Below are 19,078 nucleotides of genomic sequence, written 5' to 3'. Positions count from 1 at the left end.
ATATATATCAAAAAATACATTGAGGATTAAGTTTAAAGCCTTCAAATCTGAGCGAGAAAGTCAAACATATTAGTTCAAAAAGTCTAAACACAAAATTAAAAGTCAAAATTATGTTTTTAAAAGGCAAGTATACAAGATAAAAAGCCAAATCATGAGTTTTAAAGGTAAAAATATGAGATACAATTTAAAATCATATGTTTTAAAGGGTCAGCATATGAGTTTAAATTTTACTTTGTCAGTAAAAGTTCAAAATATGGGATTAAAAGTCAGGACAAGGGGTTGAAAAAGTCAAAGCATGACATAGGATTCAAAATCATGACAATAAAAGGTCAAAATATTACTTAAAATTTAAACTTGTGAATGTAAAAGTTCAAAATACGAGCTAAAATGTGAAAATTATGAATTGAACAGGCCACACAACAAAAACTATAATCCAAATAATCTCTGTGCAATAAATAATATTTACATGTATCATTTGTACACGTCTGTATATATATATATATATATATATATATATATATATATATTTCTATATATATATATAGAAATATATATATATATATATATATATATATAGAAATATAGTTGTGCGAACAAATATCTCCCCTATCCAATGCATAATATACACAACATGTACACGACAGCTGTAAATACTATTCATATTTTGTATGAATGCTGCCGTTTATTTGGAATTTCCCCTTTGTGGGACTAATAAAGGAATATGTTATCAAAAATATGAAATAAAAACACAAAATCCTGAGTTTAAGTAGTTTCATTTCATTTCGTATTTGTAACTTTGCATCTCACAATTTTTAATTTCTTTTTCAACTTGGGCCAATTATTATAGAGACATGATATGATCTTGTGGGCCAGGTATAATTCTACCATGGGCCAGATTTGGCCCCTCAGGCCTTGAGTTTGACACCCCTGCCGTACTGGAAATGCTGTCTCCAACTTACTTCTAGCTAATCAGGAAGCAGAATATCAGGGGGGACTGGAGCCATACATACAGCCAAATGTATATGTGATATTTAGATTTGGAAATTGTAAGATCTTGGCTGCTGTGACATACTCGTCTTGCTTATGATCCAGGTAGCATATTCCAAACTTAACCCAATTTACCCTTGGGATTAACAAAGTATTTCTGATTCTGAAAATAGCAGTTTAAAATCAGAAACTGATTTTTTAAAAAGTCTAATCATGTCTAATTATACATAACTCCTGACCTTGAAAAAAAAACAAAAACAAATAAATGTAAGTTATTTTAAAAATTCTGGCCTTTTTAGTCTAGAACAGTTGAGAAATGAACTACAATGACCAAAAGCAGGCTGTACATTTGTGTACTTCTTCTGTAAGAATGGGCATATTATGGGGCTGAATGGGGAATTCTTTCCTTTTTTTTTGGAGAACTGCAGTTCCTCAGATGGACACTTGAGTACTGCAGCACATTGCACTTCAGTTTTGGCTTTACTGTTAGACACTTGAGGTTGCTACTTGGTTGTTCCCAAACTTTGGTTGTTTGAAAATATTTTGGGGAAAAAAAAAGTTACCAAACATTTTACAGAGTTATGAATTCAACATGTTTATGAGAACTAATTTGCACACACAATGATGGAACTAAACAGATTTCCTCACTTTTCAAAGCTCTTAATATTTTTACAGGGACTAAAAGTGTTTGCAACAGTGTGCATTTGTGTTTTACCATGCAGGCTGTGCTCCAGATGTCTGCCGGTGTACTATAGCCAGCTCCCATCAGCACCTCAAGAGAACGGTACTGTCGTGTCTGGATGTCGTCTGTGAAATGTTTGTTCTGCAAGTAAAAGGGAGGAAAATGCTGTGTCACATTTTAACAACCTGAGTGGGTGTTTACAAGGCATTTTCCATCTGGTTTAAAATCCCAGTGGGCAAAACTTTCAACGTCACAGTAAGACGCCTTCACTGAAAATACAAAAGTGCCAGTGCATAACTGCACTCACCACCCAGCAGGCGTTTCCGAGGTCAGCAATCTTTACTTGCACCTTGTCTGCATTGAGAGGCTCCAGGGGGTTTACTAACAAACTGCCTGAGGATCCTGTGAAACACACGAAGCAAAGGAGAAGGTAGATAAGAAGCAAGAATAACACAAAAAGAGACAAATAAAATGGTGGCACACAATACCCATTTACCACTTTTTAGTACTGTCCCTTGCGATCTAAATTAAATGTACACTAAATGCTTTTGTCAAACTATAATATGGATCAAGCACAAGAGGAGGTTTTTGACTCCTCCTTCTAATCCGGTCCCTTTTTTCACTGGGGTGTGCAGACTCAAGTACCTCTGCATGCTTTAAAGGCTATGGGTGGATATAACCGGTCACTTTTAGAATTATATAGCATTATTACTGTCATTAGGTGTTTTCAGATAGACATGGTTCTGGTTCTAGCTCTGGTTCCGTTCTGAAGTCTCAGAACCTTGGTGCTTTCTGGTGAACCAGCCTGTGTTCACACCAGTGTGAGCAGAACCAAAGTGGGAGGACATGATGGCCCTGCATCGCCACGCCCAGCTCCACTTTTGCTTAAGTTTTTATTGCCTTCCTGGATTTCCTTCTTCAGTTACTTGAGTTCATTAATTAATTGCTAGCATTGTGGTGAACCCACAAAGCAAAAACTGGAGTGTTGAATTTTTAGTGTTAAACATTTCAGAGTTGATTTTAACCCCCAAAGTGTAATTTAACTACATTCAGAATTACATGGCCTTCAGAGTTGGACTAAGTCGACGATGTTGATCCATTTAGTGTTAATTCAACTTTGTAGAGAGTCAACTGATCTAAGCCCTGCCCACTGCAATTTCAAATCAGGGTGATTGAGTTTTCCCATCATGCTCCACGGCAGTGTTTAGATGTGTAAAGATGTGTTAAGATGTTGGGTGTTGTACAGCAATCATTGCCGGGATTTCTTAGCTTTGTTTCTGGTGGATTATTGTCTTTGATAATAAAGAATTCTGCACCATGAGTGAAATGGTCCACTACATCGGTCAGCTACTGGATATGGCAAGAAATGCGTCTGTACTACAGCTTGAAGTTAGCTTGCAGCTTGTTGCAGTATCTCTGTGCCTGTCTCTCTATTAAAGTTGGTCATAAGAAACCTGACTTCGCACGGATATTTACAATGAAATGGAAATATCAAGCATGAAGAGTGCATTTGTGTATTAAAAATTAAAGTTGTAAAAATATCAAAATAACACAAAAAATGATTAGAAATAACACATTATTATTGTTTTAAGTACACTTAAATGTGTAAAAAATGAAACAACACTGTGTTAAAAATTAATATGAGTGTTAAAATATGAACACTTTTCAAGGTCTTATTTTAAATCAGAACCTGTGAAAATCATATAAACTCATATAAACTGGGAGTTAAATTAACACTGACTTCACCATCTCTTCCACAGCTTCAGCATATAACTTCCTCTTCCTGGTTCTACTCTCCAGCTTCACTTTGAATTCTGTCAATGCCCAGATCACAACCAAACATTTGGTCCCATCAGCAGACCACCTTTTCTCCATTTTCTGTTTGTCTTTACAACCGAGAATATGACATGCCCACTGATGATGTCATGGTTCCCAAGAAAGAACCACTATTTTTTGATACCAGCTGAGAACCAACTTTTTAAGCTCCGAACCAGTTTTTTTCTGGTTTGAACACGCCGGCCGGTTCAAAATTAGGTTCAGGAACCAGAACCGTCACGGAGCCCTCCCAATCTGAAAGGCCTAACTGAGAAGTCAAGAGGAGCACAGATTCTGAAGAAGTTTTAGATTTCATGATTTGAGACATTTGAGACAAGCTGACTCGACTACTTCTGGCTGTAGTTCTGTCCCTCAGTGTAGCAGAAGCTCTAGCATGCAGTTGTGGTGTTAACTGTGAATAAATACAAAATTTTGCATTTCAGTCTTAGGTTTGTGATGCACAAATTCTAAAAGAATTCCATGTGATATGATTTCAGAACTCTTTTTAGCTAACTGTTGCTCCCTAAATTGCTGAAACTAGAAGACACAAAACAGTAATTCTGTCCCTCTTTAACTCACCATTCTGGCCATCTTCTTCTTCTTCTTCTCTTTTGGTTTCCCCCCGAGTGTCCATCTCCTCCTCCTTCTTCTCCTCCTTCTCTGTCTCCTTCAGCTCTACGCTGACAGATTCAGGACACAAAGAGGCTGGGAGCTGCAGCAACTCTGTGTCTGGTTCCTCTGGTGAACCATTGCAGGTCTGATGCTCTTCTTTATGACTTAATGTGTCCTGGGAATCTGTGTTACTGTCAGGTTGGTTGGCGTTCTGTTGATCCTGCTGCTCCTCTGTCAACTGCTTGGTCCCTTGATTCTCTGGACTTTTCTCGCATTCTGGTGTGGAGGCACAGCCATTGCAGTTCACCTCCATGTTCTCTTCCACCTCAGTCTCCCTGTGTTCCTTCGGCGCGGGCATCTGCTGCAGCTCTTCGTCAGGAAGCGAGTCTGCAGCAATGCAGATTATGGGTTATTCAACTCCAGAATGACAAAAAAAGCCTCCTCAAATCCTTGTTAATAATACTTATGATACCTGAGCTAGCCAACTGGAATATTTAAGAATTAAAAATGAACTTGACTAGTGAATGCATGGTATAAAGTAGAGCATAAAACTTGTGCTGTCAGAATTAAGATTAATCACACTCTGTCACTATACAACCGTCCGCAGTAGCTTCTTAAATTTGACAAGAACATGTGCCCAAAATTCTCTTTGCTCTAAATGTATTATTTTAAAGATCATCGTGATCAAAAATTGCAGGCAATCTACCCTCAGCCTCTACTCCCTTTGATTATTTACCAGGATACACACGTGTCATCTTTTCCATTTATCCCTTTTAACCAGGACACAAAATTCACATGTACATATGATTAAGTCTGGATGAGGTGCTGCTGTGCTTCTACCTAAAAGACATGGTGCAATGTCAGGCAATTTTGGATAGTCATTGTTTATAACTGCAAAGTCATTTACTAAAATGCACTCTTAAAGGGGCAGGAGATAAAATATATTTTGGTTTTAGCCTCTTAGGCCTCAACATGGATGATGGCTGGCATTCTGAGTGAAGGGAATGGCATAGATGCAGACTACTGCAGTATTTCAGATGATGAGAACAAGGAGCTGATGAAATCCCAGGTTATGATGTGACTGTGCACCTGCCAGCAAATGCACAGTGAGGGACATGTTGGAAGAGGAGGAAGATGTTGAAGATCTGATTTGATCAATTCATGACAGGCCAATCGGAGCAACAAGAAAAAATGACATTCTGCACATTCAATACTCTTAAGCTGACCGGCTACAGGAGTATCATTACCGCTGCCTCCAATTTTTAACAGTGGGGCTTCTCTGTGATGTGTAGAAACATATTCTCTGCCAAGACAAGCTTTCAGCTTTCTACAGCTACATCTGAGCTAGTAGCTACTGCAGCAGCCACCTTTGGATACGCCAGCAAACCCCACCCATGCTGAAGCAGACCGGGATAAGAATGAAACACATTTTCTGTCACGGAAAGCTTTCAGTGTTGCTCTTTGCTCTTGTTTTGATAAAAAAAAAAAAAAGTAGTTCAGTTCTGACAAAACTGCTGCTGTGGCTAAGTCCGAGCTAATCAACCCACTGGCAGCCGTTGTTTATAACCATTCACAATGAACCCATTCCCCCTGTAACGAACACAATTTCATGCTGAAGCAGGATGTCAGAAGAGCAAAAACATTTTTAACATTATAAACTTGTTGTGTTGCTTTTAGTGTTGTTTATTTCATAAAGAACGCGATCAGTTCCAGTAAAACTGGTGCTATGCAAAAGCTACATCTGAGGAAATCAGTGCATGGAGGCAGCCATTGGAAACAGCTTTGAATACAACTAAATCTGGGCCAACGCCACCACCTCGTTCTCTTCAACTGACAGTGAGTGTTCCGAAAAGTGTTCGGTTCAACACAAATATTGTGGGTTGGAGCTTTTCAAGATGGATTTGCCAGATGACAGACAGAGTCTAGCAAATTCATCTGCTTTGCAAGGATAACAGATCATGACGTCAGCAGAGGTCCACTATGCTCCATGAACCGCCATAAGATGTCACTACTCCTCAGGTGATGCAACTCTGTATGGCTCTGAAAGTAGAGTCAGTCACTCAGTAACCCAGACAGTCACTCAGTGACATACAGACCCATGTATAGTGCTGACCTCAGGCATTCAGCCAAAAAGTTTACATATCAAGAAACACTAATACCAATACCAATATATCTGTGATACAGCCACATCAGCCCATTAACACTGGAAAGCATAGGCATATAGTATATTAGTCTGGCTTTAATTTGTAATATCTAAATTTGATATGTTATAGAGAGGCCTTTATTTTAGGTGATTAAATACAATTTAAACTCTAATTTTGGATTTTTTTTACAACTCTAAGTCTTGAGCTGTTCTATACCTGTGACAACATGGTTAGCGATGTCCTGCATGGTTGCCGACATAGACAGTGTGGCTGATGAGGTGGTGTCTTCTGTGGTCTCAGTTGTCGTTGTCGTTGTGGTCTCCTCCTCATCCTCCTCTTCTCCTCCCTCCGGTGCTGTTTCTCCCTCCATCTCCTGTATCCTCTTCTCCAGCAGCTCTGCCTGCTTCTTTTGCTTCTTCTTCATCTTCTTCTTTTTGTTCTTTGACATTTTGGCCACCTTAGTACACAGAACAAGAGAAGAGTTGACATTTCTATGCAGATTTGTCTTTCACAGGGTTTTGTAAAGTGTCTTTAAAAAGCGGGACTTACTGGTTTGGGTGCTGGAGCTGTGCTCACTAGAGGAAACAAAAAAATTCAGAGGATTACATTAGTGGACAACATATGTGGCGTAAGCGTCGCCTCTCTGTAATTAGTATTCTGTTCGGGTGGCTGAGTTGATTTACTACAAGCTTTGCTAATAGACTGTCTCTGCTGTGGCGCCTTGCTTGGTGGGAGTCACACTCACTCTCCTCTGAGCACGCTGGTAATTTCCATAACCAATCCAGTGGTGACTCATTCTGACACAAAGCTAAATGCTCCTCTTTTAATAGAAACCTCCAGAAGCTTTTAAGTCCAAATCCTCAAGTTTCAGAAGGCTTACATCACATTCATAGAGGATTAAACCCATACAACAGGGAAATCTGTAAATTCACAGTTTATGAGTGGTCTGTGCCTCTTTACAATACAATGTAGAAAATAGGTAAGTCAAAAACCTCGAATAGAATCATTATGCTGTACAAAGTAGGCAACAGTCCAAGGCTTAAAGGCACTGGAGCTGCAAACCTCTTGTTGTCAGCAACATGCCGATCAAAGCACAAACAAAGCTCAGCAGAGTTCTGAGAAAGGAAAAGGTTGTGACCTGCAGATCCAGAGGGAGGTGCAACTCCAGACTTCTGCCACTGTGTCGCTTCAGCAGCCATTTTCTTGATGTAGGGCTCGTTGACGGTCAACAGGATGTTCTCTGGTTTGATGTCTGTGTGGATGATCCTACATTTGGTGTGGAGGTAATCTAAACCCTGCAGGACCTACAGAGAAAAGAGCCAGAATTACAACAATATTAGTCCAGTGATCATAATAAAAAAAAAATCGTATGTTTAGATGTGCACTACCTGTCGTATAATGCTTTTAACACAGGGCAGTGGCAGGCCTTGATAATTTGACTTGATGATCCACTTGAGAAGGTGATATCCAAGCACCTCAAACACCATGCACACATCTGAAGACATACAGAGTTAAGGACTAACAGAAAATGACAAGATGACTAAGATTTGAGAAGCTACACTCCCCTCCAAAAGTACTAAGCAAGTGAGGCCAGTTCCTTTATTTTTGCTGTAGACTGAAAACATTTGGGTTTGACATCAAAAGATTAATATATGAGACAAGGAATCAACATTTTAGCTTTTATTTCCAGGTATTTACATCTGGATCTGATATATAACTTAGAATACAGCATCTTTTGTTTTGAATCCACCCATTTTTGGCTGACCGCTGAGGTCAGCCCTACACATGGCAATGTCTGTGTCTGAGTAAGTAGTCAGTCAGTCAGTCAGTAACTGACTGAGTGAGTGATGCTAATTTATAAGCCTTAGAATACAGAGTTGCGTTTGCTTGTACTGAATGCTGGCAGTGATGGCTGCCTCCACTGTGTTAACTAGAGCTATACATACAGAGTTGCGCTATGGGTGGGGTTTACTTTTGCTGAAAACCCTCTAATCGCTGCCTCCACTGCTGTAAATACTCAGATATAGCTTAAGCCTCTGTTTAACCAGAACTGGGCCACATTTTTGTATGACAAAGAATAAAAACATGACTATGTGATAGTTGAGCAGGAAAGGGTAACTTGTTGTGCTTGTATAAAACGGCTGCTAGCCGAATGTTAGCTCAGCCTTAGCCAGACCAATATATTTCTTCATCACAGTTAGCAGTGCGAGCAACACGGAAAGCTTTCTGCATCAGAAAACGATGTTGACGCTTTTCTGCCGCCCCACTTTGGCATGGCTATGTGATAGTTACAGGGAAAGGGTTAGTTGTTGTGTCCCAGCTAATGACTCTAGCAGGCCTGCTACTCATTAGCTGTGACTGAGCTGCAACAGAGCTTTTGTCTGAACCAGACATCATGTCTTAATCCAAACAAGTGCAGAGAGCAACACTGAAAGCTTTCTGCAACAAACAAAAAGTTCTCGCTCTACTTCCAGTCTGTTATGACATGGCCTTCCGATTATGGCGGTTTCCATATTGTCCGGCGTTAGCTGTTAGCTTGATGTCGCTGTAAGACCGCTGCTGTTTACTCCAACCTGGAACACTGTTCTTGTACTTTATTCGGACTCGTCATTTGAGACTCCTGCACAACCTTCGGTTTTTAATTTTTTCATCATGATCTCCTGTCCCCCGTCACTCTTTCTCCTATCATCTCTTTCTCTTTGATCGTTAGTGCGTCTCTTACGCAGCAGCGTCAGCTGCTCTCCTCTCATTCTCGTCTGCTTTCATGCTGCATAACAACGACACACAAACATGACGCTCACGCACACACCTACACTGAAACGCACGTTAACATGATGGTAGTGTAGACCTCAGGTTTCTATCTGTTGAGGGCAAAAGTTTCAGAATACTGGAGATAAAGACCTGATCTTTCTCTTCTTAAAGCTCCTCTCTGACCACAGAGGACCAGCGCATCAGCGCTGTGTGTGCGCTCCAGCTGTGTCTGTGTTGCTTGCGTGAACCAGGGGTGTGCGCTATGATAAAAAAATACCTCATAAATATTCCATTAATACTATATGATTATGGGGAACAAATTAATGTTAAAATCTCTGCATTTACGTTGTTAAGAAAACGCTACTTTAACGTCTTTATTTGCAGGGAATATGATAAATGTGCTGTTAAATGATAACAGATATAAAAAACAATAGGAACGGTGAAGTAAAAATTCATCTTAATTTTACATATATAAAGACCCTTACAAACCTGTCTGGGGAGAATTAGAACTGTTCATGAAACCTGCTGCAGTTTTTCTTTTATTTTAGAATAAACAGTTCATTAACAGTTAGTGTTTCATTGTCAGTATAAACTTACTACCATTAAAGACTTAGATCTGAAAAAAACACATTTAATCTCCAGTGACACCATCTGTCTCTTTTATTGAAGTATGACACATGTCTCTGCAGTGTTTTATATGTACACAGAGAAGAGCCTTCTGTACATATTTAAAAAAGTTGAACAGTATCAAGTTTTCTTGCAGCATACATCAATGCTCTTAACTTTCCCACTCACATATTTGGAATATAACGACTTTAGAAAAGCTCCAGAGTAATACAAAGGCTCTGCCATGACTGAACAATCCTTCACACTGTTCACAGAAGTTAACTAGATTAACCTGAGGATGTCTGGGCGTGCTGCCTGTACACACAGCAGCAGAGTGGAGGCGTAGGAAAAGAAAGTGTTGTTGCATCAAGGACTGCGACACTTAAAGATGTGCCACAGCCAACAGCAAGGGGACACCAAATAAACATCTGTGAACCACTAATAACAGCAGCAGGTGTGAATCTGGGGGGTGTAATAGAACAGAGACTTTGGACTGCTTACTGAGTAGCAATTGTACCTTGTCACTGCTGTTTAGATTCAGACCCATTCAGTCTGGTAGATAAGCAGCAAATTCATGACGATCTTAAAGGAAATGGAGAGAAAAGAGGCCTTCACTCTAAACAAAAAGGATGATGTTATTTAATGACTAGCCTGGACGGGAGTTGCATCAATGCATATTTATTCAACACTGAACAAGCTATTTTCTCTCAAGTGTGTATAAACAGTATTTCAAGGTCATCAGAATGAGACAAGAAAATAGAAAGACATCACTCATTTAAGGCTGTGCTGCACCAAAACCTTTCACGATGCTTATTTCTACTTAGTTTTACACTTTTCAAAATATAGTTTTAAGAACAACCAGCACAGTATATTATTAGAAGACTATTTAAAAAAGAATACAAAGACAGTTCTGTATACATGAAGTTTGATCCTGAACAAAGGATACGAGTGCCATTCATGCCAGATATTTTGAAGTCATCCAGAAGCTGCACCACTCTCTCTCTGTTGGGGTCATTGGGATCTGTGTTTCTCACCTGTAAAATGCACACACACATACATGCACACACAAAGAAACATAAGCAGGTTTGTGTAAGTAGTGTCAGCAGGATTATCTAGACTTTGAGCCAATGTGAAAATATATCATGAAGAGCGGTGCCTGACAGATTTGAGTAGCTTGATCTCATCCAGAGCCGTTTCTGTGTAATGCTCAGCACTTTTCACAACCTTCATGGCCACAAAGCGCTTTTCCCTGAAAGGCAAAGGAAAAAAAGAAAAAAAAAAAAAAAACACTCATCAGAAAATACAAAGCTGCAACAGATAATGTTACATTTAATACCCAACTTGTCTAAGAGTATCACAAAACCTTTCAAGGTTTTCATTCATTTGAACTTCAGGAAAAATACATCATGCACTTCATAGAAACTAAAACTAAACTAAACTCCTACAGGTCTGTGAGAGTCTGTACTGCACAAGTGTACCAAGATCTTTCAGATCTTTCAACTTATGATCTGTTAGTATCACATACACTATATTGCCAACATTATTCACTCGCACATCCAAATCAGTGAAATCGGGTGCTCCAATCACTTCCATGGCCACAGGTGTATAAAATTAATCACCTAGGCATGCAGACTGTGTCTACAAACATTTGTGAAAGAATGGGTCGCTCTCAGGAGCTCAGTGAATTCCAGCATGGTACTGTGATAGGATGCCACCTGTGCAACAAGTCCAGTCGTGAAATTTCCTCACTCCTAAATATTCCACAGTCAACTGTCAGTGGTATTATAACAAAGTGGAAGTGATTAGGAATGACAACAACTCAGTCACGAAGTGGTAGGCCATGTTAAATGACAGAGCGGGGTCAGCGGATGCTGAGGGGCATAGTTCACAGAGGTTGCCAACTTTCTGCAGAGTCAATCGCTATAGACCTCCAAACTTCATGTGGCCTTCAGATTAGCTCAAGAACAGTGCGTAGAGAGCTTCATGGAATGGGTTTCCATGGCCAAGCAGCTGCATCCAAGCCATACATCACCAAGTGCAATGCAAAGCATCGGATGCAGTGGTGTAAAGCACGCCGCCACTGAACTCCAGAGCAGTGGAGACACATTCTTGACGTTCTTCTGTAGCCAATTGCACTTCTGCATCTGACAATCCGATTGACGAGTCTGGGTTTGGCAGCTGCCAGGAGAACGGTTCTTGTCTGACTGCATTGTGCCACGTGTCAAGTTTGGTGGTGGTGGTGGTGGTGGGAGTGTTATGGTGTGGTGTTGTTTTCAGGAGCTGGGCTTGGCCCCTTAGTTCCAGTGAAAGGAACTCTGAATGCTTCAGCATACAAAGAGAGTTTGGACAATTCCATGCTCCCAACTTTGTGGGAACAGTTTGAGGATGGCCCCCTCCTGTTCCAACATGACTGTGCACCAGTGCACAAAGCAAGGTCCATAAAGACATGGATGACAGTTTGGTGTGGATGAACTTGACTGGCCTACACAGAGTCCTGACCTCAACCCGATAGAACACCTTTGGGACGAATTAGAGCAGAGACTGAGAGCCAGGCCTTCTCATCCAACATCAGTGTGTGACCTCACAAATGCGCTTCTGGAAGAATGGTCAAAAAATCCCATAAACATACTCCAAAACCTTGTGGAAAGCCTTCCTAGAAGAGTTGAAGCAGTTATAACTGCAAAGGGTGGACTGACGTCATATTAAACCCTATGGATTAAGAATGGGATGTCACTTAAGTTCATATACGAGTCAAGGCAGGTGAGCGAATACTTTTGGCAATATAGTGTACGTAATACAAACATTAGAAAAGGCGTGGCATTCCTAGTCTGTCTAGCTTTGTTAAATAAATATGTGAATCACTGTATAAATGTCAAATTGTTATGTTAAAAGAATAAACTTACTGGATGTCCCAGGCCAGCCACACAGTGGAGAAGTGCCCCCAGCCCAGTTTTCGGATCACATGGTATCTTCCATTAAACAGATCTCCAATCTTTACATGGTGATACCCACCTGAGCAAAAGCAAATAAACGGATACACTCAAAACAATGACATCTAATTCCGTTTTTTAATGTGTGATGGTATTTACACAAAGTTGCAAAAGAAAACTGTAATCCAAGATCATGTGTTGTTAAGTGCATGGTATTGCTATCAAAAAAGGAGAAAACATGTATATTTACTGGATTTAAGTTCAGAAAAATATACGATTGCTAACCTGACACGCCACAAAGACATATATTCATTGTTTAGGATCAGAGGTTGCATTGGACTGTTTTGTTGTCCGTCATTTTGGCGGAAAGGGTCGTAAAAATTCTGTCAAACCATTTTTAAAATCCGTCATTATAATTTTGTCTTTGATAACTGTAATATATTTCTATATGACTTTATTAGTAGTGTTGAAATAATGAAGCACCCTTTCCCAACTTATATTTAAAGAAAAATCTTTGACGTTATGCATTTTTAATGGCATTAAGAGAAAGAGGAACACAGCAACACATTTACTCCTCGTCATTTTTTACACAGTGACGATGGAACAACAACCCCTGCCTACAAGCAAGCAACTATGAATTGCGCCGTTCAAGATATCACGCACAGTTTTAAGGATATTTTTAATATCAAGATGTAGTTTGACGACCATAGCTGATAAGTTGTTAAAAGGCTGCACTGTGGAGATGGAACTGTTTTGAACCATCAATCACCCATTTTAATGACTTGGACTGATACGAAATTTTGCATAAAATCGAACCTGTTCTGAAAAAACAGAACGACAATTTCAGCGTCAGTATGCAGACATAATTAGAACATAAAACGGACTCATTGTTCAAAGGCCTTAATACTCTGCATGCTGGCCTGTATCCCTCTGTGACGTACTGAGACACCTGCAGCAGCCTCTCTGTGCTGCCAGCATGGAGACCGACGCACTTTCACTAATCTACAGTGTCGAGGTCAGTGAGAGAGCCCACTGGCTACAAGATATTTTTGTAGATTAAATAACCTCCTTGATAGTTCATGTGTGCAAAATGGAAAAGATCTATTCATCTGTCTCTGTGTGTGCAGTGAAATGCAGGCTCATCCTCATCATTGCAGTCCATCAAAATGACAGAGAGCCATCAAAATTCTCCGTCATCCTTCAAAAAAATCTGTCAATGATGGAGAATATTCGGTTAACATGACCTCTGCATAGAATGTATTTCACATCTAGTCTGAGTGTGGATAGGGCAGAACCTTTGAGAAAATTCTCTGAGGGTGACTGGACGAACATTGTGTCCATCACAATCATAACAGTCAACTCAATGATGAGGTCATGGTAGACAATTTCATGTTTTTAAAGACTTACATAAAGATTGTTATACTTTAACATCTCAACAGTGACTCTCTAACAATTAAGTACAGTATCTCAACCTCCCAAGTCCCTGCATGTACATATGAGGACAGCACATTTTAAGTGTCCTACAACAAAGTTTGAAATTCTGCTATTAGTATTTTTGTGAGAGTTGTTCGGCATATCCATTGAAGTTTAAGTAATTTACTTGAAATACTGGGCGAAATTGCTATGAAATTTTCAGGAATTTACATGGGTTACTTTACAGAATTTATTCTGGAAATTTTTTAAGTGTTTTCATGGAAATTTGGGAATATGTTTGTATTTTTTGGTGTTTCATTGGAAGTTTTTTGGGAAATGTGCTGAGAAAAATTCAAGTTTTTTCAGAATTTGGGAAAATCTTCTGGATGTTTAAAGGAATATGTTTAGAAATTGTAAGGAATTTTTGTGTGACTATGGGAAATGTTTTTTTTAATATATATTATTTAATCACTTTTTGGGGGGCTGGGGTTGCTTTGCAATTTTTAGGTGTATTCATGGAAACTTGGGAAATTCATCTGGTAATTTGGGGAATATGATTGGGAATCATGTTATTTTCATGGAATCTTGGTGAACATATTTGTACTTTTTTGGCATTTTTTGGCTTTGCTTTGAAATTTAAAGGGGAATTGGCTTTGCAGTTTGGGGAGTTTGTTTAAAAATTTCAGGTATTTTCATAGTGATTTTTAGTAATATATCTTGGAACATTTAAGTTTTTCCATGGTGACATTTTTGCGTAAAATTTATAATTTATTTAATTTAGGGGAATTTATTTAAATACAGGGGAAATTGCTTTTAACCTATTATGTATTTTAATGGGTCAGTATTGTTGTTTGTCATCAGTGAAGCCATCTGGTGAGTCAAACATGCTGAAGCCAGTCAGAAGAAGAGCAAAGACATATTTTTCTGCCAAAAGAGCTTTCAGTCTGGTTCTTTGTTCTTCTTGTAAAAGTCTAGTTCTAATAGAACAGCCACTATAGCTATACCGGCAGTTGTCATTGTTTACTGGCTTGCAAAAGAAATAAACCCCGCCCATAGTCACTGCCTTGTTCTCCTCAAATGGTGCTGATTGCTCCATACATTCTTAAACTGAGCACAAACATTCAGATTGGAGCTTTGCAAAATAGATCTGCCAAAAGACAGACACGGAGCCTGACCAATCAATCAGCTTTGCAAGGTTATTTGATTACTAAAGAGAGTCTAAAAGTAAGTGCTGTCCTACCCCTGCAGTAGTCATTGGGGTCCTCCTGCTCATCGTCATCAGAGCCCAGGATCTCCTCGTCCTGTTCTGGGAGCGGAGAGTCTGCCTGGCCTGGTTGAGAGCTGCCTCCACGACCATGAGGCTCTGATCTGACGGACACAGACAGAAAGGGAAGAGTGCTGGTGAGAAAGAGAAGTAATGTGAAAGGAGCAGAAAAGACAGGGAGGGAAAGAAAGTGACAGTCGGAAAAGTTTTCCAAGTTTTTGTCAGAGCAGCTTAGAGAGATACAGAGTGAAAGTTTGACACCGAAAAAAAGGAACACTTGATATTGTGGATTTCATGATAATCATTTTCAGAAAGAAGGGATTTTATTAAAAGGCTTACATCTACGTGTCAACAACAACTAAAATGCCATGAAGAGGATGAGGATTCATTGTTAAATTACCAAGAGCATAGGTGGGCAAAGATCAGGAGGGGATTCTATGCAGTGACAATATTTTAGACACAGAGAGCAAAGTGAGCATTTAAGAGAAAACATGATGCTGTCGGGGCTCAAGGTTGTGACCTTGCTCTCAAAGTAACATGTAAGATCAGGGAAATTACACTCTGAGAGAAGATAAATCACTATCACTCACTGCTGCGTGACTTTTAACATGCCAAAACTAAAAGCTACTTTCTGGGAAAAATCAATGTATTTGTGGGAAGGGATCAACTGACAGCATGCACTACGGGTATATGCTAATGCAAACTTAGAAAGCCTTGCACAGAGACAGCACTAGCCTGTGAAGGGTACAGACACACTGCAGCACTAAAGTGGATCAGACCAGATGAGTGTCCTGGTTAGAGGAGCTGCAGCAGAGAGGGACTTTTTCAACTCAGTCAGGGAGTTTCACTTTTCCTCCTTGTTTAAATCCAAAGTCACTCAAGCTGTTAGGATTAGCTTATACTAGCAGGGGTAAATGTTTAAAGGATGACAACTTATGACATGATTGTAAAAAGAGCAGGAGAAAAAGAGCTTCAAAGCAGTTAAATACAGCTGTTAAAATCTGCTATCATAAATATGGTTCAGATCTTTGCTACCACAAAGCATGTTTGAATTTATCAGCAAATGATGTTTAAGAGCTGCAAAACAGATCAGACAGCTATATTTCATGTGACCCTTGGCAAACAGCAGGACTGATTGTGCCTAACTAGCTTAAAATAGCCCAAAGAGAGTAAGCTAACAAGGTTTCTAAGTGTCTACAGGTTAAAACATGTAAGGTAATACTTCCTTTGAGGCGATAACAATTTATGTGCATACTAGAAAAGCTTGTGGTCCTTTTGCTTTGAAGTATTATTAGCTATGAATAACTCAATTCTATGAATATATCCATTTCAGAAGGACATAATGGCATTTATCCCGAGAGAAATGGGAATTCATTTAAAACAAGATGTAACAGTGGGAAAAGGAGGAAAGGGAGTGATGTGTGATTTTATGTTCAAACCCACCTACTGCGCCTGGAGCATTAGCACTAAACCCATCCATATTAAGCAACTACACTCTGTCAAGCAAGACCTAATATGATTAAACATTCATGGTATTGTTGAATAACTGATGTCAATTTAACAAAGCTTAAATGGGCATGCCTTGTTGTGTGAATCTAAACGTGTCGGTATAAAATATTCAGGCAAATCCTGCAGTCGTTCAAAGAGGAAAGCTTGTTAAAGAGTAACAGAGACAATGTTTGTTTCAATTAAAATCATCACACACAGGATTCATGTTACAAAGTAAACAAGTAAAACAAGAGGATCCTGCAGATGGTAATGATGCAGCATGAAAACTACAACCTGTCCTTCAGCACAGGACAGCATCCAGTTGCACCAACTAGGATCATTTCATACTGCGTCAGTAATACCACGAAGGACATGCCAATTCAAAACACTGGCATATATCATCCTCTTTTCCATGGTTGGTGCTCCATTAAAGAATGATGTTGAGATGTTGGTTTGTGCACACTCTCGGAGCTGTCTATGGTGCTGAAAGAATAGACTGCACTTAAACATTTACAAAACAAGCTAGGACTGGATAATATATTAATATAATGGGCAATATATTTCAGTCAGTCCTAGCCCAAGAATATAAGAATGTATAAACACTTATAACAGTACCGACTCAGGGTGCCTCAAAGCCTAATCTGTTTGGTTCAGCTGAAATTAACTTGAGTCTGTTTGTGGAAATGGTGTGATTTGTTTGAATACAAGTGGTCACCCAAAGCCAGGTGTAAACCAAACAACCATACAAAGACCATTTAAAAAGATGGGTCTGGGTTGACTTTTACTCAAACTCCAGCAAGGTTTGTTTGTTGTGAAAACATGAACCAATCTTCAATCTGACCTACCTGAAAGAAGATTTGCATTTGCTGAATTAAATCAACAACTATAGCGACTCAAACAAGTGCTAAAGACCAAAGACGAGTTAACTGATGCACTCTCTCCACTCAGTGGTTCATATCTCCACATAATACACAGGTATATCATGGTGTCTAAAAGTGAAGGTTCAGTGTTTCAGTGCAAAGGGGAGAGAGAAAGAGAGAGGCAGCAAGAGGGAGCTGCAGCCGCAGCTCTGGATGGTTAGCCACCATTTAAATGACTAGGAGAGATGCAAAAGAATGGAAAACACTAAACCAGCCAGCCAGTCAGTATGCCACCATAATAGGCACAACGTGAGATCATTCCCCATATTTAACATGTAGCAATTCTGGATGAAAACAAAAAAACAGACTCAGTATGCAAAGGCCTTAATTTTTTAACTTCATCTGCTTTGACCAGCTAGTAGAGATGAAGACAGGCAAAATGTGAGAGACAAGGATAAAAAGAGAAAGTTGAATGGACAGTTAGATGCTTTTGCTGCCTGCATGTCTTACAATCTTTTTTATTTAACATTTCTAACATTGTATAAGCCTCCACAGAAAAAAATGAGGTTACATTAAGCTACATTTTTGTGAACTTTTGGACCAGAAACTTGTTTAAAGATTTTTTATGGTACAAAATTAGGCCTGCTGAATATGAGAACTACATGCCATGTGTGATAGATTTGTTTGATATTCTGAATGAGTGATTAAAAAAAAAAAAAAAAAAAAAAAAAATCAAGAATGCATTAGAGCCCGACCGATATGGGATTTTTGGGGCCGATGCCGATACCAATATTGGGGGCTAAAAAAAGCCGATATCCGATATAGGAAAGAAGAACATTGATATGCACAGTATATATACTGTCCACACAAATGTGGACATGTGAATAACCAGTTGCATTTATCTTTGTTTATTTCACAAAGATGCAACTTAGACAACATTAAAATGCTGTATAATAGTCTTATACTGTGGCTGTGGACCATATTAGACAGGAAAATGATAAATGGAGAGCCATATTTACATCGTTGTGGCAAATATGCACATAGAACATGTTTACAATGTGTTTCTTGATAACCCTGAGGAAGGCCATAAGCTTAGATGTGCCTGTTTTATAAAGTTGTTCTCTAAAGATCTACTATCAGTGAAACTTTCTGTCTCCACACTGGTAGAATATGTCACAGGAAAGATAAACTTTGTATGAATGCTTTTCTGGTTTGTGCTTTTCAAAGTGAAAGCCCAGTTTAGCATTGCTATAGAGAAACTCCGTTCACTTGTACAGAATGCTTTTATTTTGAAAAGTTCCCGACACACTTCCTCTGTACACTAAATCAAGTAGCTTTTAGCAGTGTTTACTGAGGTAAAACTTATGAAGAAAGACGGGGTTTTGAGAGCAGGGAGATGCGGCTGACATGAAGAAAACTCGCGCCCTGTGTAAAAGCCGCACCGGCAGGAATTGGAGCTGACACGCGCGGCACATGCGAGCAGCAAAACACGATCCCAGTCTGAAACGAGCGTAAGTCCTCTGCTG

The 19,078-nt window shown here is 39.4% G+C and overlaps 1 protein-coding gene across 4 annotated transcripts in view; it reads right to left on the bottom strand.

The window, feature by feature from the left end:
* The window catches only part of srpk1b (SRSF protein kinase 1b), a 36,702-nt gene that overhangs the window by 2,412 nt on the left and 15,212 nt on the right, over window positions 1-19,078 (bottom strand). For all 4 annotated transcript variants that reach the window (XM_041783177.1, XM_041783178.1, XM_041783179.1 and 1 more), the window contains 11 exons: window positions 15,181-15,308; window positions 12,501-12,609; window positions 10,759-10,846; window positions 10,544-10,631; window positions 7,629-7,735; window positions 7,379-7,544; window positions 6,790-6,815; window positions 6,457-6,697; window positions 4,064-4,483; window positions 1,977-2,071; window positions 1,703-1,810 (listed from right to left, as the gene is read on the bottom strand). In XM_041783177.1, the coding sequence (XP_041639111.1) occupies window positions 1,703-1,810; window positions 1,977-2,071; window positions 4,064-4,483; window positions 6,457-6,697; window positions 6,790-6,815; window positions 7,379-7,544; window positions 7,629-7,735; window positions 10,544-10,631; window positions 10,759-10,846; window positions 12,501-12,609; window positions 15,181-15,308 (1,576 nt within the window). The remainder of the gene's footprint in view (window positions 1-1,702; window positions 1,811-1,976; window positions 2,072-4,063; window positions 4,484-6,456; window positions 6,698-6,789; window positions 6,816-7,378; window positions 7,545-7,628; window positions 7,736-10,543; window positions 10,632-10,758; window positions 10,847-12,500; window positions 12,610-15,180; window positions 15,309-19,078) is intronic.

The sequence above is a fragment of the Cheilinus undulatus genome, linkage group 3, assembly GCF_018320785.1.
Source record: "Cheilinus undulatus linkage group 3, ASM1832078v1, whole genome shotgun sequence".
Classification (NCBI taxonomy): Eukaryota; Metazoa; Chordata; class Actinopteri; order Labriformes; family Labridae; genus Cheilinus; species Cheilinus undulatus.
This window is presented reverse-complemented; position numbering and strand designations above follow the sequence as displayed.